General features: G+C 36.6%; 2 protein-coding genes across 8 annotated transcripts; one reads left to right on the top strand and one right to left on the bottom strand.

The window, feature by feature from the left end:
• The first annotated feature begins 8168 nt into the window (after nucleotides 1–8168).
• On the top strand, nucleotides 8169–14618 carry LOC131312537 (uncharacterized). 3 transcript variants are annotated; one of them, XM_058340381.1, is made up of 9 exons: nucleotides 8169–8306; nucleotides 8445–8512; nucleotides 9652–9771; nucleotides 11279–11352; nucleotides 11466–11523; nucleotides 11993–12094; nucleotides 12645–12756; nucleotides 13872–13977; nucleotides 14111–14618. In XM_058340381.1, the coding sequence occupies exons 1-9, from the start codon at nucleotides 8215–8217 to the stop codon at nucleotides 14132–14134; spliced, it is 756 nt and encodes a 251-aa protein (XP_058196364.1). In that variant the 5' UTR covers nucleotides 8169–8214; the 3' UTR covers nucleotides 14135–14618. The 3 variants fall into 3 exon arrangements, with proteins under 3 accessions (XP_058196364.1, XP_058196366.1, XP_058196365.1); XM_058340383.1 differs by lacking the exon at nucleotides 13872–13977 and having other exon boundaries at nucleotides 11993–12105; nucleotides 12656–12756; XM_058340382.1 differs by lacking the exon at nucleotides 13872–13977.
• Nucleotides 14619–14784: 166 nt separating this feature from the next.
• On the bottom strand, nucleotides 14785–24764 carry LOC131312536 (Holliday junction resolvase MOC1, chloroplastic). 5 transcript variants are annotated; one of them, XR_009195896.1, is made up of 7 exons: nucleotides 24176–24764; nucleotides 22121–22226; nucleotides 20678–20730; nucleotides 18407–18538; nucleotides 16439–16511; nucleotides 15173–15446; nucleotides 14785–15096 (listed from the first exon to the last, which is right to left on the bottom strand). XR_009195896.1 is itself a non-coding variant. In XM_058340379.1 (6 exons), exons 1-6 carry the CDS (start codon nucleotides 24608–24610, stop codon nucleotides 15304–15306), a joined length of 942 nt encoding a protein of 313 aa, XP_058196362.1. In that variant the 5' UTR covers nucleotides 24611–24764; the 3' UTR covers nucleotides 14785–15303. The 5 variants fall into 5 exon arrangements, 1 of the variants encoding a protein (XP_058196362.1); XR_009195898.1 differs by lacking the exon at nucleotides 14785–15096 and adding an exon at nucleotides 17730–17823 and having other exon boundaries at nucleotides 15380–15446; XR_009195899.1 differs by lacking the exon at nucleotides 14785–15096 and adding an exon at nucleotides 17730–17884 and having other exon boundaries at nucleotides 15380–15446.
• Nucleotides 24765–27908: the final 3144 nt, after the last annotated feature.

Raw genomic sequence — 27908 nt, forward strand, 5'->3', positions numbered from 1 at the left:
AAAATTACGTTCACGATTCCGTTTCTTGACTTCAATTGGCTGAGACTCTTGACATTGAACTGAAGGACGTTTAGGTATTGTGTATATGTTTAAAGGGTCCATTATATCTCTCTCGTCAACAATTGCATAGGTGAGTTGGTATGGAGAATTACCTTCTTGTCCTTTTTCAAAATTGAAGGAAGTGAGAGAGAGAGAGAGAGACTTGGTTTGTCCAATTCGACAAGCATACTGTCCGGTCCAATTTTAATTTCTGTGGCTCATTCTGGACTCAGAACAATAATCGGAATGGTTATTGGGTAGAGTAAGGGTGCATGTAGGCTATGTTATTAGACAACAAACAAATGATAATAGTCAAGTTGTTTTCGTTAAGTGACAGTATTTTAATCGGTGTATGTAAGAAGAATGATCTGTTTAAAATTCCATGATAATACAGGCTTTAGTCCATTTAGTTTAGCAAAACCATCGCTTCGTCATGTTCTCGAGTTTTTAAAAAATACATGTTCAGTTAATACCGATTGATGGCTTATCGTAACACATTTATATGAAATTTATCTTGAAAAAAAAAATGCAACAAATACACTGAAGCATAACCATTTGTCTCAAGATGAATGTGTTCCGATAAGTCATTGATTTGTGTCCAACGAATTTTATTTTTCATACGCTTAGAGAACTTGACGAGCTCTACAAAATGAACGCTTCTGATTATCGTTATGCGCCCGGGATGGACCCTGAAAAACAAAAACTGGACCGGACTTGATGGTTGTCAAATGGACAGGACCTGAGTCCGAATTAAAGGCGGAAAGGTTGGTAGGTTGTTTTCAGTTGGAAGCAGGTCACCGTCCTGCTCCATTTTACTACTTTACCAATTTGATTCCTTCTCGAAGAATGTCCGGATTTTGTGCCATTTGATTGACTAGTAAGACGATTTTTTATAGCGACGTGTCCGGGCTAATTTACGCGTATTTTAATTAATTTCATGGGACTTAATTCCGCTGTCCTATCGCATTGATTCTTTTTTGCCCTTCCAGATTTCCATTTCTTTGTTGAGATCAAGATCTTGTTCCATTAGAATTTAGAGATCCAGTATTGAACCAGTATTGTATTCTATGACTTGTTGAATTATTTAATTTTTTTTTTTGAAAAGTCAAATTATTTTAACTTTCACTAAGACAATAATTCTACACTTTATTCTTTAGTATTTGCAATCTTTGTTGTTTTTGTAAATGTGAAATTAAGATACTATCCTTGCACTACAGTAAATTTGAGTATAAAATGAGATTAATGCAAATTTATGTAATTAACGATAAGAAATAAAATATATAGAAGAGATAATATGGAAATCAATTACCTATTATATGGGAGTTGGCAAAAAATCTTGAACCTTGTTTTTGAAATTTTCCTATCATTATGTTTACACTTTGTTAGGAAGTTGAAAGGAGGAGAAAATAAAAGGAAATAAATAAAAGAGAAATTGTGGGGAATGTGAAGATTAATTATAGTTATGTTTTACTACTTGTCTCTTTAAAAAAAAAAAACTTAAATCCAAACAAAGCGTTTACTTCAAATACACAGACCTAATTATGCCTTGATCAAAATATAAAGAGAAAAAAAAAACTTCTCAAATCTCGAATGACGAAACATTCAAATTGAGAGTTTATTTTAACGCGTTTCGTAAATGCCACGATTTAATTCTGACGTAAGATAAGATATGAAATGATTTATATTCTTCTTTTTACTTTTTATCAAAAGAATGAACATAAAATCAAGCAAAAGAAACATTTTGTACTATTTCTTTTGCGAAAAAGGTTAGATTAAAGTAATAATATGAATCATTTCCAATCTTGTCCTACGTCAGAAAGATTTCATATTCTTTCTTTTGCTATAAAGTAAAAGTAAGAAGTTAATTTTTTTTCCCCTCCAAATCTTGCCCTACATCACAAGGGTTTGAAGTGTTCATACTTTCTCAAGTCAAATCCCTTCTCAGCTATTAACACGGAAATTTTTACAATGCGTTTTGAACTTCCCACATTTTAATGGATTTTAAACTAATAACTGATGTCGATGGAGGCTCTGCCACGTAGAGGAGAGTAGCGTGGGGTCAGGTGGCTTCGTGAAAAGAAAAATCAACCAATCAAAATAGACCTAAGGAGTACGAATATTTTTATATGGGAGTCGTATCCATATCATATTGTTATTATTGATACCAATACGTCTTCGATACTCATGGATATATATATTTAGACTAGAGTCATATCCATATCATGTTCGCATTTGATGCCAATATTCGTTGGATACTCACGGATCGATCCACGTTCAAAAAGTATCAACAATATAATAACTATTTTTTAAAAAATTTGAAGTACGTATTAGATTCTTTTTGGATACTTTCACACGTACGTAGCCGAACTTTTATGAAAATGATACTCCTTTGTAGCACTTAGCTTAGTTTAGAGAGAGAGAGAGACAGAGAGAGAGAGATAAGTGAGATCATCTTTAGATTCTGAGAAGCATCTTATTTTTATAGTAGTTTTTTTTTTTTTTTTAATATTTTGATGGTGTCATACATGTGTGCTCTATAACCATTAATTCGTCTTTTAATTGCTATTTTCATTAATGTTGTGAAAAATCAAGTTTTCTGGATATCGGTTAGTGTCTAATCCGTCAGCGTAAAATATAACTTCTTTTGAACTAGGAGTACGATTCGTGCCACACCCATCTCCAACTAGCTCCGCCCCTGCCAATTGGTTAACCTTAATTTGATCGTAATTTTGTTTTGCTTTTAACGAAATTTAAATACTGTCAACTCAAAATGGTCCAAGATTTTGGCATCATCACGTGTATCATTCTCGAGAATATCCAAGATTTCCATTATCACCTTGTTCAACATAATCGGTATTAAATAATAAATTCATCATATTGTGATTTGCTTGGGTGGAGTCCCATATTTTTCAATCCAATTTATTAAATCATCTTAAACATTGAAGTTAAGCCTTTAATTAATGTCTAATTTTCAAAGTATTTTGATGCAGAAAACAAGGGATTTGCAATGTATTAGGGATTTATTTCATAGGTCGATGATTGTCCATTCGCGAGGGTCTTGGATCTTGAGTACGCGACATTTGGAAGAGATACTCCTTCGTAATCGTCTGATTACCTGGCCTTCTCCAAGTCAAAATCCCATTAATCAACCATTTGGAATGTTTTGTGGAGTTTTTTTTTTATTTTTTTATAGACAACACAAATTTATTAAAAACTTGACAAATGGTACATTGAGATGGAGGAAGGGGGAGTTAGGTCCTCATGTTAACTTCTCCAAAGTAGTAAACATGAATTATATGGATTTTTTTGCCTTTAAAAAAAAAAAAAACATGAATTCTATGGAGCTTGTTTCTCCTGTTAAGTTCTACTATAACAGAGGGTGGACAGAAGGGTTGAATGAAGAACTGCTTAGAACTATAGGGTTTTGGTTGTTCAAATTATAGGTATAGAGTTTGATTTGGGAAGCAAGTCAAACTCTGGGGTCTATTATGTAATTTTTCTAGACATAGAGGGACGGAACCATGATTTCGTAAATGTGGGGCCGAACTATGAGGAGTAAGCACAATTAGCATCACTCTGCAGACAAGTAAATAAGTTGCTTAATTATTTTGTAGTCCCAATTAACCATTGACATAGTCCGAAAATACTTTCCAATTGTTTGAATTCTAGATATTGAACGACATTATACTCAAAATAATTAAGCTCTATTCTTGAAAATGTTGTTTGAACTTCCCAATTCCTAAAAATACTTCCCAATAGGTCGAGTGAACTTGAAATATTTATATTAAAAAAAAAATTTAAAAACCGAAACTACGCGCCATAGCCCACAAGTGGTTCCGTCATTGCTTACATAACTAATTCGGAATACTTATAAAGGTTACCAACAACTCAAAATAATTATCACTCCCAATTTGAAAGTTAATTAGATGGAGTTTGATTCTTTCCTACAATTTTTGTCATTGTAATCAAATTTAAACTATCTTTTGGTATCAGACTCACCAATTAAATTAGAAGGAAAAAAAAAAACCTGTACCCCAACAACGCTATATTTATTTCCCTGTCTAAGTATCTGAAAAACTTCACGCTACATTTTCTACGATTTGTTAAATTTTCATCCAAGAACCGAAATCTAATTAAATACTTGTCCCTGTTGAGTTTGCAACTCCTCCAAATATTAGTGAGTATTTGTTTTCTATGTGGAGCGGATATTCCGGCCAAATCACGTCAAATATATACTTGACTTTGTTGTTTGTCTGTGTTTCCCCGGTCTCCAACAAAGCTAGTTATCCTATCGCCAAGGCCCGGGTTTCCTCAAATGGTTGGTATGACTTAGTAGGTGAATATTTCTACCTCATGTATTTATTTTTATATTTAAAGATATTTTGTTGGGAAATAGTTCACACAACATTGATTTGGTTGTCCATCGATCAACCTGAGTTTCTTAACACGCATGGCTAGGTGACCAAAATTAGAGGGTTTTGGCTATATATCTACCACGAAAACAAACTAGTACCATCAATGTTTATTCATTTTTTGTTCTTGGATGTCAGTGCTTGTTTTGTGATTCCAAGGGGCCTAATTGGATGATAGTTTGGCGGGCGGATGAGAGCCTGATTGGACGTTTTTGCCTTAGTTTGGCAGTAAGCTTGACACCCGGATCACTTTGTCCCTCTCTACTGTTGGAATGATTTAATCCAGTTCAGGGGTACTAGACTGCTTTGAGGCAGTCCGCAATTAGTTCGGGTGGATGAGGCCCTCCTCACCTCCCCTCCCTCCACTTTATCCCTTCATTTCAACTAAAAAACAACTTTATCCACCCATTTCAAAAATAAAATAAAAAGCCCTTGAAAGTAGATACTATATACCAAGAGAGGAAGGCAAGAAGCCATCCAAAATAGCAAAAACCTAAGGAAAAACTTAACTAAGAACACCCAAATGCCTAATGAGAACTCCAAATCATACCTCAAAACCCACAACTCCACACAAACCAAAACCAAGCCGAAGTGAGAAGCCGAAACATACCGAAAAACCAAAAGACACCAAAACCTTAAAAAACAAACTAAAAAGACTTGGACACCGGACAAAGGATGCTAAAACTCCAAAGACAGAGAAGCATAGTCCTCCCTATCAGAAATGTCTACCTAGGGCCTTGACAAATGGCATATTCTCGACCATCTTGTTGTACTCTTCCATATCTTTCTTGCAATAACGTATATACTATGTTCTAAACTGTGGTCAATATATATGTGTGTACTATACTATATAGTACTATAAGTTTTTTAAGAAATCAATTACAAAAATAACTTCTACTTTTTCGACTCTTTTATACGCACAAAGTCAACATGTATTCGAATTCGAAATTATTTGAATGTCACAGCATATATAGGTAACGTTCATCATCGATCGGTCAATTTGTTGGCGTTTCTACCTACATATATATCAGTAAAATCCTTCAAGAAATCCAATATTATAGGTAAACAATGAATATGGTACGTGTATAGAATTGTTCCTGTATTTTCTTCGAATCTTCTAAATAATATAGGAATCTGGGACCCTCTACGTTTTTAAGCCAGTAGAGGCCAGGTTTGCAAATGCAGGCGTCATGTCAATTTTATTCTTCATTGAACTTGTAAAAACTTTAATTGCTGAATCAAGAGAATTGATAGGGATCTTTTGATGAAAAAATAAAAGAAGTCTCACAATCATATATATTAAAGAACAGTGTAATATAAATTTTGTGTTCGGTCATGATATAAAAAATGTGAATGCAATTCCAAAAGAGTTGAGATTCGGTGTTTGATCGTAACATAAAAATGTCAATGCAATATTATAGAGCTAGAGTGGAGAAAGTTTTCTCGGTGTTGGCCGAAGAACTTAGTATATACGCGTGGACGATCGATATATTTATGTATGATTCTGAGAATCTTGAAATGGCTATACAGAATCCTATAATTGCTGTAGAATACATTCTTCTTTTTTTTAAACACATTGCTATAGAATACTTAAATTGGATAAATATTAATTTCAAGTAATATTAGAGCGGGGTGCAGAAATAGTAACATTAAGTGATGTTTGTTTCTTAGAAAAATAAGCTCAATTATCAATAAACTATATGAATGAGCCTAGCATAAACTGTTCTTATTTTTTTTCCTCCCAACTTTTCAAAGCTTTCAATGAAACTTAAAAATTTATTAGTCCCGAAATTAATAATCATTTGACTTCAAGTGATCGTAAAATACAGTTATGTCACTGGAATATTAATTTTATTTTTAATACCCTTCTATTTAATGTTATTAGAAATTAAACTGTTGATAAAAAAAAAATGTCATTAGAAATTTAACTAAAGGGTCCTGGGATCAATCATCGCTCAAACATGTCAAATAAATGAACTCTTTAGCAAAATTTAAAATGGGCCGTTTAAAGGGCCCAAACTTCAGCCTTCAATCAACCCCAAGGGTTCGTCTTGAAGTTAAGACCAATGACTTATGAGTTTATTTTCTCGTAAGATTTTTCGATCCATACCAGATTTTTCTTCAGGATAAATCAGACTCTCCATCAGTGGAGAATAAAATCCCAAGAATTAGTATTGATCCGCATACGCTAGTCCAAAAAACATTGAGTTATGGAAAAAAGGGAAACACATAACTTTGATCTCATCCAAAAAAGAATCGTCCCTTTAAATCTTCTTGCAAAACTCTTTATCAACAGTTCACACATGAAAATACTTTTATTTCAATTTACTTTACTTTGATTAAGAATGCATTTTGGACGCAACACTTCCAATACCTTTTACTAACCAATAGTGTCACGTAATTCTTTAGTAAGACCTCCGCTCGTAAATTTTGGCAAGAAATTTTTTTTAGACAATTTCACGGTCGCGCGATGAGCATGAAGGGTTGCAAATGAACCAAGTCGTTCATGAGTGGCTTACAATTTGACTCGTTAAGGCTCGACTTATTTAGTAACCGAGCCAAACTCGAGCTCAAGTATTAGGCTCGTTTAGTAAACGAGTCGCGCTTCAATACTCAAAGATCTGCTTGTAACACCCCAAGCAGATTACTGACCCAATACCTTGATTTGATCAACAAATTATACCATATGGCCTAAAAGCTTAAGCACAATGTATATATTCTGTTCCACTAACAACTTTTTCCCCTTTTTGCCCACAAGATTTGTTATATGCTCAAGATCACTCATGTAGGCTTTTGATGTGGGACGGTGTATTACAATCTCTGACTTTACCCAGGTCTTTTCTCTGGCTTGAGCCCACACGATGGTGTATACGGGTTACTCTGATACCACTTGTAACGCCCTAAACAGACTACTGGCCCAATTCATTGATTTTGATCCACAAGCTAAACCACATGACTCAAAAGCTTAAGCACATGGTACTAATAGTAGCTCACAAGATTTATTATACATCCAAGATCACCCATATAGACTTTCAACGTGAAACAGAGTATTACACTACTCGCATAAACCTTGCTCATTTAAAGAGACTTGTGAAGCAAATTAACATGACTATACTCAATAAGGACTCAAACTCATTTATAAACAAGCCGAGCTCAAACTTGACTTTTCAGTTTGTTAATAAATGAGTCGAGCTCAAAACTATAAAGTTCGGCTCAACTTGTTTGCACCTCACTTGCATAGATGCCGAGCAACAAACATTGTGTTGTTTGGCTAAATAAGCTAAGTGGCTTATTTTTTTTGTCTTTATTTAATTTTTTTTGACATTTGTTAGTTTTTCGTCAATTTTTTAAGAATTATTATTTCGTCATGACGAAAGAAATCTAAAAAGTAAAAAATTACGATCGAAACTCAATTTTTTTTGAATAAAGACTTAAGAATTATTATTTTGTCGTGACGAAAGAAATCTAAAAAGTAAAAAAAATTACGATCGAAACTTAAATTTTTTTTAATAAAGAAAAAAATAAGTCAATAAACCAATTTTTTCGTCTTTATTTAAAAAAAATGGATTTTGATTGTAATTTTTTATTTTTTAAATTCCTCTCGTCATAAAAAAGCAATAATCCTAAAAAAAATTGACAAAAAAATTAATAATTATAAAAAAAATTAAATAAAAAAAGAAGCTAATTAACTTATTTAGCCAAACCCTCGGTAAACAGAAGCCGAAGCCCTTGTTCTGCCCGCGAGCAGAACGTATGCATTGCGATGGAAATGGGGGCATCGGCAGCAGCAGATGTAGAACAAAAAGAAGAAGACGATACTGTTTGCTTAGACGAATCTTTCTTCATCAATGATGAGTACGTAGCTCTCTCTCTCTCTCTCTCAAAAATCAGATGATGTTTCCCCCCCCTCTTATTTGACTGCCCAAATTGTTAGTGAACTGGTTTGCTCTTTCTAAATGGAAGAAGAATTTGTGGATTTTGTTGTGGTCGCAGTTATCAGCTCACTACGTTCACATTTGGGTCTCAAGTTCTTCAGCTCCTCTGTCTCCAATCAGCCTCAAGTTAGTGCCTTTAGTTTCCTCTGCTCCTGGTTCTTAATAGTTTTGTATCTGTTTCAAGAACAAATCATCCAACTTTGAGAGAGAGAGAGAGAGAGAGCTCACCGCAAATTACAACACCTAGTGGCATTCAAATTACTAGTGTAAGTTAGGGTAAAGAAAAATTAGTGAATGCAAGATAAACGATAAACTATGAACATGAAATAAAGTTTCTATAATAATTGATGGCCCGTTCCTGATTCCCTCCCCCCTGGCCCTTATAAAAGAATTATGTTGGGTATTAAATTTGTTAGTTGAATTAAGCTTAAGGTGGTCAAAAAAACCCATAAGGAAATAAGGTTCTACGCACTTTGTGCAGTTCTAGGCTGAGTAGGTGTTGTTCTCCTTAGCTTTTTGGGCTTCTTGGGCATTTTGTATTTATTAATAAAACATTCATGTTTATTAGTTTTGTACCAAACTTTTGTAGATTATTGATTTGTCTCGATGAGAGGAATCGGAAAAGTAATTTTTTTTTTTTGCTTTTACTCATATTTTTGGAAATATCCTTTATCTTGGATATTTCCAAAAATATTTGTGTAAGAGTCATAATTTTTTACTTTTCCGATATGTCTTGACGATACAACCAATAATCCACAAAAGTTTGACGCAAGACTAACAAACGCAAAAAAAAAAAACTTGAATAAAGACAACTCAAAATGACCAAAAAGTTCCCCAATAAGCTAAGGAGAACATTCAAGTACTTTTTTTGGACGAGCAGTACTTAGGGGGATGTTGAATTTGTGAGACCTTGTTCCTTGCGTCACTGTATGGGTTTTATCAAGCTATGGAATGTTACCAGAGAGAAAAACAGATGAAGATCCGCTCGAGAGGAGAGTTAAGTACATTGTTTTAACTTATAGGTCACTACAGTAGGAGTTACTTGATTTCAGAAACTCCAAACTACGTAAAAAAAATTTACTTTTGAACTGAGGATAGCTAGGTTTCCGCTAGTACATTTTCATTCACTGTTTACACGACTATGGCTGGAAATATAACCCTTTTGGAATATTTGCTGTTTTTTTAAGGTCTTTTCGGTCAAAATGGTAAATGATGCCTTTCGAAGTGACAAATATTTTTGTGTTGATCAAACTATTTTGTGACAGCTGATTTTGACTTGACGGGGCAGTTGGTGTGGCCTGGTGCAATGCTTCTGAATAATTACCTTTCTGCGAATCCGGAGTTGCTCCGGGGACGTTCTGTCATAGAATTAGGCTCTGGTGTTGGTAAGAACTTATTTGAATTACCAAGTTTACCATTTGAAATTTACATGCTGTGGTTACCTAATGTATCTCAGTGATTAAAGGCATCAGGGATAACAGGTTAACTGGTAGGACTTATTTTGTCACATTCCAGGCACTCTAATACCGCTTTATTTTACATGGGTCATTCATTGAGAAACAAATGGTCAGCCTCTGAAAGGTACTGATCTCAAGTCTATATAAGCTGGTACTCAGTTTGTGTTCCCAAAACAGAAGGTAGGCTTTAGAAGGCTCAAGGATTGGAATAAAGGCCTCTATGTTAAGGCATCTTCAGGATTGTTTGGAGAAATGCTGACACTCTTTGGGTTAAATGGATCAATATGTTTGTTATCAAGAACCAAAGTATTTGGTACATGACCTTTCCTTGTGATGCCACCTGGACTGTAAAGAAAGGCATTCAATCTGATGGCCGTTGGTATACAGTTTATGAAGTATGTGATTGGAAATGGGCAGTCCACCTACCTTTGGCTTGATAACTGGCATCTTGTTGGGCCCTATATCAAACATGTGGATAGAGGACTGTATAACTTGGGCAGATCATTGATGGCTAAGGTCAGTTCAATTGAAAGGAACTCTGTTACACAAGATATTATTAGACACCCTGCTAACTTCATTCCTGAAGACGAAGAGGATGGGCTGAGATGGACCCTTACCACTTCAGGGCTGGATACTGCTACTTCTGCTTTGGGGGCTCTGAAGTCTGTTCAAGGTGAGGTTCTTTGGAAAATCTGGCATGGTTACCTTGTGATGATCCTATGTGGGCGTTGATCACGTGGATGGATTGCCATGGGAGGCTACCAAGGAGAGATAGACTAGCTAGATGAGGGGTGACTTGTGAGAAGGAATATCTGCTGTCTACATCAGGTTCTGAGTCCCATGATCAGATTTTCTTTGTATTCCATTTTTCTTCTCAAGTTGTGGTAGCACATGCTTCTGAAATCTGGTGTTCATAAACCTCGTAGGTCCTTTCCGAAGAAGTGGCTTGGGCGGCTCAACATTGTAAGGGGAGATCAGCATCAGCTTCAATCTCTAAGGTTGCATTCTCTGCTTATGTCTTGATGCTGCAAGTCTAGCTCTGAGGTCTGAATATAGAGCAAGCTGTTAGGTCTATTTGGCATCTTGGAAGAAGTTGGCTCATTCTAATCTGTATAAGAGAATTGCGAGTCTTGGGGTAGGCCATGAATATGTGTTGGTGGTTTTTCCTTTTCCTATATTCTTGTACTTAGTGTTGTTGGTTTTTACTGTTTCTGAGTTTCTTTGTCAGATGTAGAAGCCTGGTAGTGGTTGTGTTTTGTGGGCCTCTCTCTCTTTTTGGTTTTTAATTAAAATTAACTTACCCAAAATAAAAAAAAAGGGTTAACCAACTCACCCCACATTCTTCCCTTTGCAGGAGCACATCATCCATTGTGATACATGTTAGAATTGTTCTATTGACACCTATATTAACCATAGGTTTCTCCCCGAAGTGCAGGTATTACTGGAATCCTCTCCAGAAGATTTTGCAATGAAGCTGTGTTAACCGACCATAATGAGGAAGTCCTCAAGGCAAGGCCACAGGATTAGATACTCCTCACTAGTATAGTTTCAAAAAGAAAACCGCAGTTTTCCGTATCCAAATATTCTTTCATTGTAACTCTGTATTTTCTGTTTATTTTCAGATCCTGAGGAAAAACATAGAGCTCCACTCATCTTCCGAGAATTCTAATGGTTCTGCTGGTAAAGCAACTCAACTCATGAAGCTCAATTTCAACTGGGATCCATTTCCTCTAATTTTGTTTTATTTGATGCTCTCAATAAGTTCAGGATACTCGTATACGTTCCTATCATCACTGCCTGAGTTTTCTTTGGTTTACCACATTATCACTGCCCTTTCAGGCACGTTAATTGGCTAAGATGCTGACGACATACGATCTCAAACAGCATTCCAGCATCTTTCTTCAATTAGATCCTGTTCTGACTTTCTCCTAGTGTTTGCAATTTTCATTATGTATTTCATTGTACCACCACGTATCCATCTCAACATTCTTATTTCAAGCACTCTCATTTTATAAACTGAAAACTAACATTCTTATTTCAAGCACTCTCATTTTGTAAACTGAAAACTATTGATCTATGTTTGGATTTGATGTTATCCTGTTTTTGAAGTTTAGCTACTCCTTATGTGTAAAGAAAATCTTCTGTGCAGGGCTAATAGCTGAGAAGTTAGAATGGGGAAATTCTGATCACCTAAATCAAATTTTAGAAAGTCATTCCAAAGGATTTGATCTAGTTCTTGGAGCTGATATTTATATCCTTATTGTGGTTTCTTCATCCTTCAACTTTCTTCTTATATGCATACAAACCTATGTACATATGAGCATAGATAACGTGACATACAGATACAGATATGTTTATGGCACTTAATCATGTCGAGTAAACTTCTGATATCATATGTGGTGCATTTGAGCCTTTACATCTTGCCAAAATAAGCCGAAACAGCTTTCTTTAACTTTGATTCAGGATTTTACAAGTTGTGGCCGAGCCTGATATGGCGTCAATTTTTTTTTTCTTCATGGAATCTAAGATTGGTTTGTTTTTTAAACCGTTAAACTTGTCTTTGTTACAACAACAATAACGGAATCCAACAACAATTACAAAACGTGTCTTTGTTATTATGACTAATTGTTTCTTCAGAGGTTAGTACGGGTTTTTCATCAGTATTTGAAACTTCAGACCAATAACGGCCATAAGAATAAAACGTGGTTGTATCTCTTATCCATACGACTGTTAGTGCCACTGCTGCTACTGCTACTTTTTAGTAATCAATGATGTATAAAGGAAGCCTTGACAGCATGTAAGCTTTCAACAGTCTAGTATCCCATTGCTTTTTGATACCGTGCAACAGCTGCTCCGCATTCGTGAGGGAGGCCATTGCAAATTCTTGCTGGCGTATGTGTCCCGAGCCAAAGTGTAAGTGACTCATTACTAAGTATGTGTTTCTTTGAAACCACAGTATTACTTGTCATCATGGGTTGTGGAAGTGCTTCATTTTATATGTCATAGTAAGAATCTTAGGGAATTTTGTAAGAAGAATATAGAGTAATAAAGTAGTGTAATAAGTTTCATTGTTCCTTCCCCAGCAAGGCCAGTGCAATTATGCAGATTTTCCTTTGTGTAATTGCATTAATGTGATTTTTTCTTGGCTCATTGAAAATAAAGATGGTAATGAGCCGAATTGTGTTGTGGACAGATATAGTTTCCAGGATATTTAGTTATTTTATCAATCATTCTTCAACAGCTTAAACCAATACGGATATTGGCACATGGTCTATATGCAAATTAAATAATCAGGCTGTCAATTTGATTGTTTTGTTGGCCTTTTTCCCTGAAAATTTGTGGGTTATTTAGAAGATGTCCTTTTTCTTGAGGTTTTCTGTTGCTAGTGGGTAATTGCAAGTATCCAGGGTTTACCCGCAGGGTGGATCCAAAGCGGCCTTGCCTTTGAGTGGTTTCCCGTCACAAAGAAAAATGAAGATCATTTTGTGCTAAAAGTTTGGGTTCCTTTCTTAGTCAATTTTTTTTCTAGTGGGAGGACAGGTCTGTGGATGTAGTTCCAACTCAAAATTATAGTTGAATATTTTGAAGATGCAATATGACACCATTGAACTTTCCTCCCCATCATTGTTTTCTATCTTCACTGTTATACTCAGTAGATATGTGTATGAATTCTTGCATAGGAACTTTCAAACTGCCTCCCCTGCTTATCTGGATACTTGCTTCACCATTTACGTTAATAATAAGGCTTCTTAAATATTTCATGAATTGACAATAAATGTAGAAGCTTTGTAATTGATTAAAAGCGATTGGAGAGCGATGTATAAATTGTATCTTTTCTTTGTTTTTCCTTGATGTTGTTATGGAAGAGGGGGTTTCACCTGCTCAACCACACCCCAGGAGGTTTTAGTGGCTTTCTTTTTTCTTTTTTTTTCTCTTTCTGTACACGTTTTCCTGAGAATTTTCAGAATTGAGCCGTTTTAGGGATGCAATGACCCGGGAATTCCCAGACCTCGCACCCATTTTTTCAGAATCAGTCACAGGATACCCAACTGCAGCTTCTGCTTCCTCCCCGATGGTCTAAACCGGCACTCGCTCTTGGAGGACTTATTGTCATTTTTGCTTACTTCCGTTGTGGTACAAACTATTTTTATCTGTAGTGTTCTCGTTGCCATTAAAAAGATGACTATGTTGGATATAATCTGAGCAGGCTTATGTTTTCCGTGCATGACCTATATTGTGGTGCATTTACACAGTTTCTTTTGTGCAGCATGGATACAATGGTTGTCAGTGAAGCTATTAGGCATGGACTGCAGATAATAGAAGTTGTCGGGAGCCGGGCAGTGGTAGGAAATCTTCAAGGAGTAATATTTGAGATCACCCTTCAATAGAAGCAGCTCGAATCTCGTCATCTACGTAGTAGAATGAGCTTTGGCAGTTGCATATCAAATGATGAAAATTCGCACAACCAAGGACAGAAGAACCACCAAGACGACACCATTGACAAAGATTTTCTCGAGTCAAGTGTTTTGTAAGATAGATCCTAATTATCCTCATGAGGTTTTGGAATGAGATCTACTTGGGCTTTTGATCATTGAATTGTTCGTGTTTAAGTAGTCAACACAGGAGGATTTTCTCTTCTTCAAGGGATTACAAGAGTTGAATGATTATCTTTGCATTAGCTTTTTTTTATTTTCTTAACTCGTCAACATTATGTTCTTAATTATGTGGAGTTGCTGAATAGAGGGAAGAGAATGAAAAGGAAGTAATTTCTCTTATGTTTTTTTTTCCTCTTCTTTTCCACTTTGGATATGATTGTTTTCGCTTTATCAGGGGAAGAAACAATAATTTTTACTTTGAAAGTAATTTCTCTTATGGCACTCCTAGATTGGGAGTGCCAATATCATTTTCAAATCTATTTCAGAAGTTTGGTTAAATTGAGAAGAAAGTAAAATAGGTAGTTATAGAATTTATATTTATTCGAGTAAATTACATCCCCCCCTGTAGTTTCCCTTCGGCTTGACAAGAAAAGATCCAAACGCAGCCTAGACTAATAGAAAAATGAATTCGAATGCTACTCAATAGCTCAACATAGGCAAATTAATCAGTAACAGCTACGCTAGCACTTTCCACTAGAATTTATATGATCAATATCTATTGCGCTAGATGGGCAACCAAAAAGTCCCACCAGCAAGTTTCAATAACACCAGTTGTGCCTATCTGCATGAGTGTGAGCAAAGACCAAACCAGCAGCCCCTGAAAGGAAAACCAAGAATGGTACCAATTACAAAAACGAAAAATCGGGTAATTTTAACTGTCAAATGACAGAAACCTTCTAAGCAGATCCATCAGCAATTCTTCCTTTCATTCCTATTCCTGCTGTGAACTTCATTTTGTAGCATTTGTCAGCAGAAACAGAAAGATGGAACAGAATAATAAGCGGGTTGTGGCAAATCATGCAGTTCAGTTAATTCCGTACTGTGTTTCCGCTCCTTTATCAGTCTCCTGGGTCAGAGTAGATGTCAATTCTTCTGAGGTTCTCGAAGAATTGGTGCTCAACTTCAGGCCTTTGCCATAAGCGGCAATGAGTAGAGCCTCAGCTCGACCTGCAAGTGTTAGATCCCCACAACAGAAAAGCTATTGAGGAAGAAAGTACTCGTGGTGAAGAAAAGCTATGGAGGTCAAAAGTAATCACGGTGAAGAAAACATGCATAAGTAACACTCTTTATGAGCTACTATCATTTGTTAACCGAGAAAGTATAGAAACACGTGTACAACAATTTACACACGTCTATGTGGCAGTGTCTTATAGGAAACTAGATGGGTTGTTAGTTATCAACTACCAATGAGGCACTAACACATATACATATACATATACATGCTGTGCAAAATGTTGTGCATGTTTTGTTCCTAGACCTCCTCTTTGTTAACCATAAGCAGATAAGAAGCATGTACGCATCTACTGTCCTCAGTGCTCGTGTTCGGCACGCGTCGGGCATGGACACGACAAGGTAGGACATGTGTTGGGCACACCTAATTACATGTCCGTTTTTTTTAGTTTAGTGGTTCAAGTCGAAGACACCAAGGACATGCTAGGGGCAAGTTGGAACAAGGACAGCTTATGCCGTTAAAGCGAAATTTTAAAAGTTGGCCATCAATCAATTTCCGTGAATGTTAAGGTTATTAATACTTCTTTAGTGACCGTTGATATATATCAATAAAATTTGATCTTATCCTAGTTTGATAGGAACGAAGTTTTTGACAATTATATCAATTCATAAGATACATTCATAGAAACATATATTCTACATTGAACAAGTCCCCAACGTGTCCATGTCCTAATTTTTTAAAAAACCTGTACGCATGTCCATATAGTTTCCGTATCCATGTTTCAAAGATAAGAAGTGCACCGGTACAAGGTTAATCTTTGAACTTTGTTTTCATAACTTGTTTTCCCTCAAGACTATGACTTCGGTTTTCTGTCTTACAGCCCCAGCTATCACACACTGCACCAGATAAACTAAAACACACCAAAACAAGCTGCTTTAGGAAACAAACTTATTGAAAAGTGCTAAGAAGTATCTAGGATATTGCATACCATGATCTTTCTTCCTCCTCAACAAGGAACTCATAGACGGAAATAATGTGGATGCAGCCTTCCTGCTGTCATCCTGCCCAAATTCAATATCTATCATAAATTTAAGGATAACCAAACCGAACCGAACCTTAAGTCTCAGTCTATTGAGGTAGGCGACATGAATCTGTTTTCTGAATGTAATGCTTATACCATGTCACAAAATGTTTTTGTTTTATGAAGAAAATGAGAAAATAATTGAAGTGTTCAGTATTTGGCTGGTGGAATTCTGAAAGCAGATATAGAGACGGCTCCTGTTTTCCACCAAGATCCAAAAATATTTAAGAGATAAGGCTCCCCAAGCACCGCTCATAAAATATGTACAATATCTCAAAGAAACATCTCTTAACTAGTTAGAACAATGGACTGCAGCAACCCAAAATGCGCGCGAGAGAGAGAGAGAGAGAGAGAGAGAGAGAGAGAGAGAGAGAGAGATCTTTTATTATACTGAACTTTTCCCAATCCTAACAGAACGCGAGGTTTCTTAAACAAAATTTGAATTCCCTTCCCCCGAGGTATATTAACAGGTTGAAATTGAAGAAATAACACAATTGATGGATAAAATTCAAAACAGAAACATGCATTTCCTTTAAGTATATGTTATTTATTTATTTATATTTATTCATTTATTTATAAAATTCAAAACAGAAACATGCATTTCCTTGTGTATATATTTTGTAATTCTTTTTATTTATATTTTACTTCTTTTTACTTTTATGTATATGTAGAATGGTGAGGGGGTGACCATCTACAGTAACCTCCCGAGTATGACCACAGAGACTCTAGACCCACGGCGGCCTCGTGAGGGACCAACCGCTCATAGGTTTCTACCCCACTTCCCACCCTTCGAGGGCTAGTGGATAACAGCAGGGCTTGCAGGAGGGCAAGGTACAAGGGTGTGTCGTGCCCACTCCTCGAACCTGCGACCTCCTGGGCTACAACCCACTTTGGTATATGCTTTCTAATTCCTCAATTTCATCATGCTACTATTTACGCTCATCCCCTTTTTCCGCTATTTTTAAACAATTTTTTGACAAGCATGTAGCGTAGCCTAATATCATTAACATGCCCAGAGCAATAAGAAGTCATTAAGTTTCAGCAGATAGAGCTATCACGTAGATCTGTACCTAAGCATGCGTTTGAAAATCAGTAGGCATGAAGCTGGAGACATACATGGTCATACGTATAGAAGACTCATGTCAGTCCAGAATTTTGTTTAGTTTCGAACTCAAGCCCGACAAAAACAGATTTGTACCCGTTAGAATCTTGACTGGTGCGATGTATGTCCACATACCATATACCACTGCTAAGTGCTAATTAATCAAATTCAGCTTCATTACTAAGAATCCCTACACAAGCGTTTGGAATGCAAAGTCAAGACCAGCCCCAATCTCCATGATAACCCCCATCCTGAAGAAGGGAAGAATGGGCTGATTGATAGTCTAGAGTTGTTAATCCAAGCATTTCCCAACTTAGAGTTCCAAAGCAATATTTAAGGCAAATAATACAAGCAGGCACTTGCACTTCAAACCTTTTAAATGCAAGGCGTGGGTCAAACAGAAGAGGCCATCGAGCTGCTTGCATTAGGATTCTCATTATGGAAAATCTTTTTCCTTTACTGCCTTTTGATAATTTACAGCTTCGAAAACACAGGTTAGATAACAGTGGGCCCTACATCTGCAGGAATTTTTTTAAAATCAGATTGAAGTATAAGCAAGCAAAGAATCCAAAGATATTTTCTGGGTCTATCGAAAAACCATGAATCCAACTTTAAAAAGCTCCCAGTTAATCTACACAAGCTACTTCAGATTTAATAAGAAACTTCCAATCAAAATTAAAAATTGTATGAACCCATTCAAACGAGCAATACTATGTGACACCTCAAGGAAAGGTGAGACAGGCTCATGCCACTTTGTGAAGCCTCATGCGTACCTTACTTGAGCCGTTTCCAGTGAGTTTGAACTCATTCTTCCACAAAGTAGATGGCACAGGAATGACAGAAAACCCTGAGGCGACTAAGATCCCAATCCATAATCCATATCCAAATCCTCCACTCCACCATCCCTTCATTGCAAAGAAAAATATTCAGCTTTTACGGAAATAAAGTTTTGATGGCAAACTCACAAAATCAAAGTGTTCTATGTTAAGAATGAAGTCAGTCCAAAGTACAATATTACAAGAGACAAGTGGAGAACGGGCAGAGTACTTTTTCCACCATAAACCAATCAATTCCAGAAATAAAATGATAAAAATTTATCTTAAGCTGCTTCAATGAAATTTGAAAGGATAGACATCTTAGAAATTGATCTGCATAAGGTTCAGATCCTGCATGGATATGTTTAGGTTCCTAAATGCCTTTCTTTTTTGTTTTCAAGAGTCGGTACCTCTAATACTTATAAGGAGAAGATTCCAATTGGAGCTAGAATTCAAAGAAGCCTTAAGAGGTCCCAATCCAAGCCTAAGTTGGATTAGACTCCCTTTTAGGTGGCAAATCATGGGATACTTGAGCACTTGAATTTTATTCTCTTAGACTACTGAGAGAGACTACAGAGAGAAAGGATCCCACATCCTCCATTTAGTCCATTGGCAAGATCTCTAATGATATTGGATTAAGGACTTCTGGGTATCAAGTTTTAAAGATTGTCCAATTTTTTGGCTTGCGGCAAGAGCCAGAAAGGTATGATTGAACCTTCATGATAGAGCACTATGAGAACGAGAGTTGAGATCTGAATATTTGAGATTACATGCTTCCGCATGGTTTTTGAAACCAACTGACAATTGGGGAAAGTGGCCCACGGCCATGGGGCATCTGAAAACAGAACACAAAAAGAATATTTACTTCGTGGCATATGCACAAATTGGCAAAAGAACAATGTTTAAACAGTTGACCCACCTAAGAAAATAAATATTGATCAAAATCAATGTTTCAAAAGGCTAAGTTAAAGCTCACATCAAGGCTAGGCTGTCAAAAATGACTCAAGGCCTTCGAATTTGGGCCTTACCCTTCGGCAGGGACGGACCGAAGCGGGGGCACGTGCCCCCACTTGAACGCGTGCCCCCGGTCAAAATTAAAATATATTTTTTGTATAAATTAGCATAATTTTGAAAGTGTGCTAATATATAAACATAAACACTTACATATATCTCGAAAAAACACATACAAAATTAGTTTTATGTCTAAATTTCATCATATGGTGTATTTTATACTTGTTGCTTAACGAGCTGTTTGTGTATTTGGAGCTATTCTTTCTTCATTCTCTTTATTTTTAACCGTTTGGGAGAAATATTGTAAAACAAAGTAATTAACAAAACTAGCTTGGTCATTCTAAAACTTGTCGATGTTCATTTAAAACATACTTTAAAAATTTTGTATGAGATTTTGTGCTCATTTTTATCTAATTTAACTTAAAGTACGCTTTATAAACTTTTGTAGTTAGTAATACATGCCTTAATTTTGTACAATCTTATTGTGGTTGCCTACAAAAATAAATTTTTGCCATTATGATTAATAGGTGCCTCCACTACACTATATTCCTGAATCCGTCCTCACCCTTTGGAGACCTACCCTAGTTCAAAAGACGTTCGCACAAGGTGCACCATTTTTCTTACGCATTTTATGTGAGGCGTAGACTTTTTTGATTTTCATAAAAATATGGCATCTAGATCTTCACCATCACCCTCTCTCTCAACTTGTTAATCTTTGCTTCAGGTGAGAGTATCTATTTGAGTATGCTTTCTTTTCTTTTTTTATTAGAACTGGGCCAACTGGCGTACACTTGTATTGCCATACATATTTCTATATTCAGAGGAGCTTTTACAACTTTAACTTAGCATTGTCATAAGTTTCTCTCTCTTTTTTGTGATTTTTACATGATTTTTTGTATTTACAAAACATAAACAGTCTGAATGCTTATGCCTCAATGCCCACGCCTCGCCTTCTAAGGGAAAAAATGCCTCGCATTTCGCATCGCCTTTAACAACATTGGTTAAAATAGTTCAAATTGAAGGATCCAAAAATTCCTCAAACTGGTCGGCATAAAGCATACAATCAAGGCCATGCAAAGTACAATAGGGAAAGGATAACAGACCAGCATTGATCGTAACAGCCATGGTGATATCAACAAAGAAAGACAACTGTGAAGCAGTAGTAATTCCTAAAAGAGAAAAGCAATTGCAATTCCTGCTGATATTGATCCTGCTAACCTGTTTACCATCTTGTGGATAAGGTGTGGATTGTTCTACATATGCAGTGGATCCTGAATTAACAAAACTTCAATTCAGCATTTTTATGTTTAGCATAGAATGCAGATGAACAGTACAGTATGAGGATAATCTTCCCTCAGCTTAATAAGGCTTTTGATCAACAAGACCCTCCCACCCCTTTCAAACCCCCCACCAACCTTCCTAAGAGCACGTAAGCATTTTATGTCCTTAAAGGGGGGGGGGGGGGGGGGAAGAAGGGAAAACAATTACACATACAGGGTAAAGGAAACTAGTTTCTGTTCTTTCCTTAAGGACTCGTTAAGGACACCCAAGCCAATTGACCACTCCAGCGCACAGTTCATCCTTTAAACCAATATTGAGTTTGAAGTGTTCATTGTCACGAAAAGAAAACTTCAGGATCTATGCCTCCAGATGTCCCAAAAGAAAGGAAGACTGAAAATAGTAAGGGATTTAGAGAATCATGCACACGCGTGTGAGCGCACACACATACGCACAAACACATGTCGGATATTTCATAGAGAATCACACACTTGATGAATTGATTCACATACACTATGGGACTCATTTCCAAATAGCTAAAGCCTCCTGGACAATTGGTAACTTAGCATTGGATCTTGTGAGGTCTTAGGTTCAAGTGTCTCAAGTGATATTTTGCAACATTGTGCTCTATATGTACAGATATTTGCATTTCCACATACAAGACAAGATTGCACGGGAGGGCGGGCGTTTGATAGCTTGATAAAATGCTTCAGTTGGGCCTATTTCCAAATAACTTCAGCTTTTGGGATCATTAGTGACCAGACAATATAGGTACATACGCATCCAAGAATAAGGGAGCGCATAGATGGCTGGGAGCCTAGGAGGCAACTGCACAAAAAAAATTTCAAGCCACAACCACAAATGATAAATTTCACCTTTAACACTTCTTAGTCCAGTGAACCTCCGACTCTGCCTCTGGCTTTTGGGACTACTAAATAATAAGTGTAGGAAAACTCTAAATTAAGTGACTTGTTTGCAATAAAAGGTACGGGCTAGCGCAACCACAACTGCACCCAATATTAGAACCATTCAAACCAAGTTTCTGCAATTTCTCCCTGTCAGGCGATGCAGCCATTCAAAGCAATCATAAGGGGAACTTTCATAGCCCAGCCCATGAAATGAATATATGCAACTACTTGCAAAACTTTTTGATGCAGAACTCAGCTCTGTACTTTTTCAGATTATAGATACTTGATAGCAGAACGGGAACTAAGAAGCATATGCACCTTAAGACTACCCCAGCCTAAAATTGTAAATATCCACTGTGGCATCTACTGGCATCCCATTACACCGGGTCAATAAGTCCACAATATGCTGATATAAGGAGATAAACATAAAGGAGAGAGATAATTTTAAATACAGTGACATAATAAAATAGCATACCAACTGGAGCATCAAAACTCTTAAGAAGCTGAACAATGGACTTAGTATCCAAACGTCGGCGAGTTCTTTTGCCTACCAGTAATTTTAAGTGAGGAGAATCAAATACCTTCAAGAAGAGAGAAACTATTAGCACATTAACTAGTGAAGTAGACCATGGTATGATGAAGATTATTGAAGTCTTGAAGGCAATCTTAAGTTTGTAAAAAGAAGTTCCATTTTCTGTCTATAATAGTCGAGCAGTCCTCAAACAAATATTCTACTCGACTTAAAAAGCTATCAGAAATTTCACATGTAATTTCTCAGGGAAATCATAACTTTTCCCCCAAAGATTAGCAGAGACAATCCCCTTACGGTTCAAAAGCACCCATGAGCTGGGACTTTGGCCAAAGGGGTCAGACAGATTCAAAACAAAACTCAAGCAATCTAAATCTAGATAGTGATGCTTAATTATACTTGTTTCACTAAAATCACTCAGCATTTTCATTCAAACAACAGGTACTAAAAAGTGTCTCATACCTAGAGTCGCTCTAATTATGCCCAAACACTGATAACAATACAAGAAAAAGGATCTAGAATTCCTCGATTGAGAGATTAATGACCATGAACCACACTATAGCACTTCCCGGTTACAAAGAGAGACTTGGGAACAAACTTGAAGAACCTTGAAGGCTTGAACGCTTTCGAGTTTAAATCATGAACCAAGAAAACCTTTTTCACAAAACATTCGTTAGGGGTAGTAGAATATGTTAAACAAAACCATGTTGCTCTGCAAGTCTATAAGTGGATAACTATCATTTGTCAAACATCAGAGCACAGCACGGAGATGTCCTTAGAACCCAATAAAGCTTAAAGGGGTAAGCCCCGGTTTCAAGAAATCCTAAGCTGATCATCAAAGATTGTGATTCCACACCATAGAAAAAAAATACAGCAGTCAACCACTAAGGCCAACTCACTTGCAAGAGCTTGGGGTTTCTATTAAGGAGGTATCCAGCTTGAATCTCAAGGGGTGGACAAATCATTAAATCTTATTCTTCAGTCGCCACTAAGGTAAGCTACTCCCACGGTAGGCCCCACAATCAACTAGTAAAAGTGAAATGTGGACTACAATTACCCACTAACACAAAAAGATAAAAGAGAGTCCATTTCAATATATAATGAGTCACTAAAAATAACAAATACTGAACCGCAGGCAGTTATCGCCTGAAATTCTTGTGGATATGTTTATACCCTTAATGTACTCCTTCCGTCTATACATGCAACTATTTGTTGGTTCAAGATTCCATTCTGACTTCCACTAAGATCAAAATCATTAGGACCACCCTCTCCATAAACAAAAGCTCTTATGATATAGCTGTGGAAGAGGGCTCTGGTTTATAGTGAGGCCATGCAACCTAAGGTTGCAGTCGACATAATCGGTTCCGTACCAAAACAAAGTCAAGTTAGAGCATTTCCAATCCATCTCCATTTTGGGCCTCTAAATGGAGAACCAAGCTTGAGTCTCCATATATGGAGACTCTCTCACACAAATGGAGATGGAACTCCATTTATTTAAATTGCAAATAACTCAATATACCTAGATCCAATGTATAAAAAATGGTACAATTATGAAGGTATCAACAATACCTTTTAAACTGAGATCCATCTTCGATATAATTCGATAATTTATGAAAATATTAGAACTAAGATTTGGAGGGAAACTTGTGTTTGTAAAAGAAATGAGTGTGTATTCAGAAAATGGAGATGAAAATGGAGAATTGTGGTTGGAGTGTGTGAGAATGGTGTTGTGCTCCAAACACACTTTTAAAACAAAATACTATTATTTGAATCTCCAAAATAGAGAATTTGTGAGAGATGGGTTGGAGATGCTCTTACGCTAAGTTATAGCAATGCAGGCAGCTAGCATTTCAGTTGTGCATTACGCATATATTTGTGGACGGCGGGACCTCATGAATAAGTTGAGCTGCGCGGAAGCATACTCGGACGCCTGAATTATTAGCAATGCGCATACTTGCGAGTACAAACGCCTAATATGTATGCACACAGAATCAAAATTACCTGAGGAGAACAACCCAAGTCATCATTTTTCAGAAGAGCCAAGGCTCCAGAAACATCCGGGTCGACCCCAATCACCCACGGGGAGTCCGAATCACTCCGGCCTACGTCGGAAACACCGGAATTGGGCCGCAAGAGGTCATGGGGGCACGGGCAAGTGAGAGAATCCAACCACTTCTCCTTCAACTGAGCGTCAGAAACCCTAGCCCGTACTCCTCCCCTTTCTCTTGGGTTCTTAGTACTACTCGGTACGCTCTTTTTGCGAGTTGGGATGAGGGTTAGTTCTTCGGTTATGGTCGAATTTGGGGACGACAAAGCACACAAGCATTTGAATTTAAGGGAAGTTAAGGTGATTGTTGATCTGAATGTGGAAGAAATTGATTTCATCAAGTACGGGTGTGCGGGTGGTCGCTGGGTTTGGAGACCTTCGGTCGACATAAGCAGAGGAGAGAGAGAGAGAGAGAGAGATGTGAGAGCTTCAAAATTGTGGAAATCGTTTTGGTGGAGGGGGAGGATTGAGGAAGTTCAAATTGGCGCCGAAATTGCTGTATATCTCTAGCTGTTCTTGGGGAAAAATTTTCAGTGCCTTGCGCGGCCAAACGTAATTTTAAGCGGCCAATGGTAATTTCAAGCGGGCAAGCGTAATTTCAAGCGTCCAAAAACAATGTAAAATAAGAATGAATCGTGCACAGTGATCACGACTATCAATATTACACGGCCAAATGTAATTTTAAGCGGCCAATAGTAATTACAAGCGGCCAAGTGTAATTTCACACGGCTAGAACGAAATAATCGTGCATAGTGATCACGACTATCACTATTGCGCGGCCAAGTGTAATTACACGCGTCCAGAAGCAATGTAAAAGAAGAATGAATCGTGCACAGTGATCACGACTATCAATATTAGGCGGCCAAATGTAATTTTAAGCGGCCAATAGTAATTTTAAGCTGCCAAGTGTAATTTCACGCGGCTAAAACAAAAGAATCGTGCAGAGCGAACACGACTATCACTATTGCGCGGCCAAATGTAGTTTAAAGCGGCCAAAGATAATTATAGACGGCCAATTGTAGTTACAAGCGGCCAGAAGTACTGTAAAACAATAATGAATCGTGTACAGTGATTACGACTATCAATATTGCGCGGCCAAATGTAATTAAGTGGCCTATGGTAATTCCAAGCGGCCAAGTGTAATTCCACACGGCTAGAAGCAATGTAAAACAAGAATGAATCGTGCAGAGTGATCACGACTACCAATATTGCATGGCCAAATGTAATTTTAAGTGGGGTACACCATTGCGTTTTTTGACGGCTCAGATTTGAAGAAAAAAAAAAGAGCGAAAGTATTGGGATAAAAGGAGAATGGTTTCAATTTGAGCCGTTCAAAAATGTATTGGACGGTTCGGATGTGTCGAGCAGGTACTACATGGGATATATCCACTCGGTACTGAAAATTTTTTCAATATTTGGACAGTGCTACCCAAGGTTCTGAGTCTTTTGAATAAGAGTCTCAGGCCCGGCCAGTCCGCTAAGTCACTACTCAAGTCCGTTCACAGGCTGAATTGAGCGAGCTTTTTTCTTTTACGGCTGGGCTACATATCTTAAATTGAAGTCCAAACCCAACCCACAGAGGCTAACCCAATTGATGGGCTGGCGGGCCGAAAGCCAGGCGAGCTAGAATTTCCTTGGACTTGTAGTTCAAACCTTGGGCTTTGTGTACTGGTGGTTTCACAGGTTTGTGTGGCTGAAACCAACGGTCAGATGAAAAAAGAATATGCACAATTGAATTGAATGTTTCTTTTAATCAAAACATGAAAAAAATATTTTAACTTCTCAAATTAAATATGCATAAATTGTTACACAAAGAGAAAGAGGCGAGGGATTAAATCACTACAAATATGTACCCGTTTGCGTTCTTGTGAACTTAACTTAAATCTAAGAATTGTCTTTATTTGAATTTTTTTTCGCATTTATTAGTTTTGTGCCAAATTTTTTTTCTAAAAAGTGGTTATTTCTCAAAATATTTGGATAAAAGTAAAAAAAAAAATTACTTTTTCGATTCCTTTGGCCGAGAAAAATGAATAACCCACAAAATTTGACAAAGAATTAACAAATGTGAAAAAAAATCAAATAAAGATAATTCTCATATTTAAGTTAAGTTCATAAGAACACAGATGTTTGTCAATCTGAGCACTACTAATCAACCCCTATAATTTGTAAATTACAAAATACGTGAAGAAAAAATGATCATTATACATTAATTATCTTTCAATACACAAAACAAAACATATTGGCTAGTGTCCACATTGCTTGAATCCACCCAATAGTCCAATTGTGCATATATTCTTGATTGGTAAGTTTCTTAATCAGATACATCGAGAAAGATAGCTAATCCAAACACCTTGAGCTATTGAAAAACTAATTTATTCTCTCGTCAACAAAGTCTGCTGAGCTACAAATATACTTATAAGATAAATTATCATCCACTATATCTAATAATACATATTCATGGGTTGTTTTAGTGAGAAGAGCTTTAAGAGTGCCAAGGCTATATATAATATGAAGGGTCAACAAACAATTGACTTATTTATATTGAACAAATATTGGAAGCTTATTCAAAAGAATCCTTTTGGTTATCAGGCCTCAGGTTTTTGTGATATTTTCTTTTGAAATTTGGAAAAATCTGCAAGGAATTGTGTAGATTCTCACTTGATTTGCTGAATTTCTAAAATGAAACGTGATACTACTTAGGTATTTTAATAGGCTGTCAAGTCAAAGATTATTAATAAAAAATGAAATTGTAGAATAAAAAATGCTAGAATTAAAATGGCTGGTCATAGGCATTGTTTTACAGTAAGTCTATTAACACAGACTTTTGACACACAGATCACTGTTTGGGGCTTATTATGGGTTTCACACAAATAATTCGAGCCGTTCATTTAATGTAAAACATTTTTTCAAGGGCTCCTGTGAAAAATTAGCTCAATCTGATACCTATAAGTACTTGATCCAACCATCTAACTTTTCATTATTGTGAAATTTGAATAAAAACTTAAATGATTGGATCAAACATCTATAGGTATAGGAATTAGCTGATTTTTTTGCGGGCACCCCTTGAAAAATTTTATTACATTTAATGAACGGCTCGAATTATTTGTGTGTGATCCGTAGTGGACCCCACACTGGATCTGTACACGCAATCTGTGTATATATGCTGTGTGAGTAGTAGCGTTCATTGTTTTGTATGCTTTCTCTTCGCGTTACGTCGGCATTATATCATATTTTGAGAGAAGACGGGGTTCCGCAGAATATATGACGCATGCTCCTTTAGGTTCGGCTCCAAAATATAGATGTAAATTTATGAACATTTCTTTTCTATTCTCTATTCATAGATGTTTTTGAAAAAAAAAAATTCTCTATTTTCCTGGGGTGCATAGTTACTATAGTAACACAAGTGTTTCGTGATAGAATTAGTTTTAGGAAAAGTATTCGGTACACATCCTCCCATTTTGGGGTGTAGGTACACTTTTGTATTTTTATTTAGCTCTGTGCATAGCCCGGGTTTTACTTCTTCATTCGAGACACGTACCGCCTAGGAATCTTGTCATGCACAAATTACCAAAACTAAAGTTAAGGATTAAAGAATTCAGAGCATCTGATGTTTCTGGTCAATCTTGTCATGCACAAATTACCAAGGCTAGGTATCTTGACCCATCATTAGATGTAACCATGAATATA

This window comes from Rhododendron vialii, chromosome 13a (assembly GCF_030253575.1).
Source record: "Rhododendron vialii isolate Sample 1 chromosome 13a, ASM3025357v1".
Lineage (NCBI taxonomy): Eukaryota > Viridiplantae > Streptophyta > Magnoliopsida > Ericales > Ericaceae > Rhododendron > Rhododendron vialii.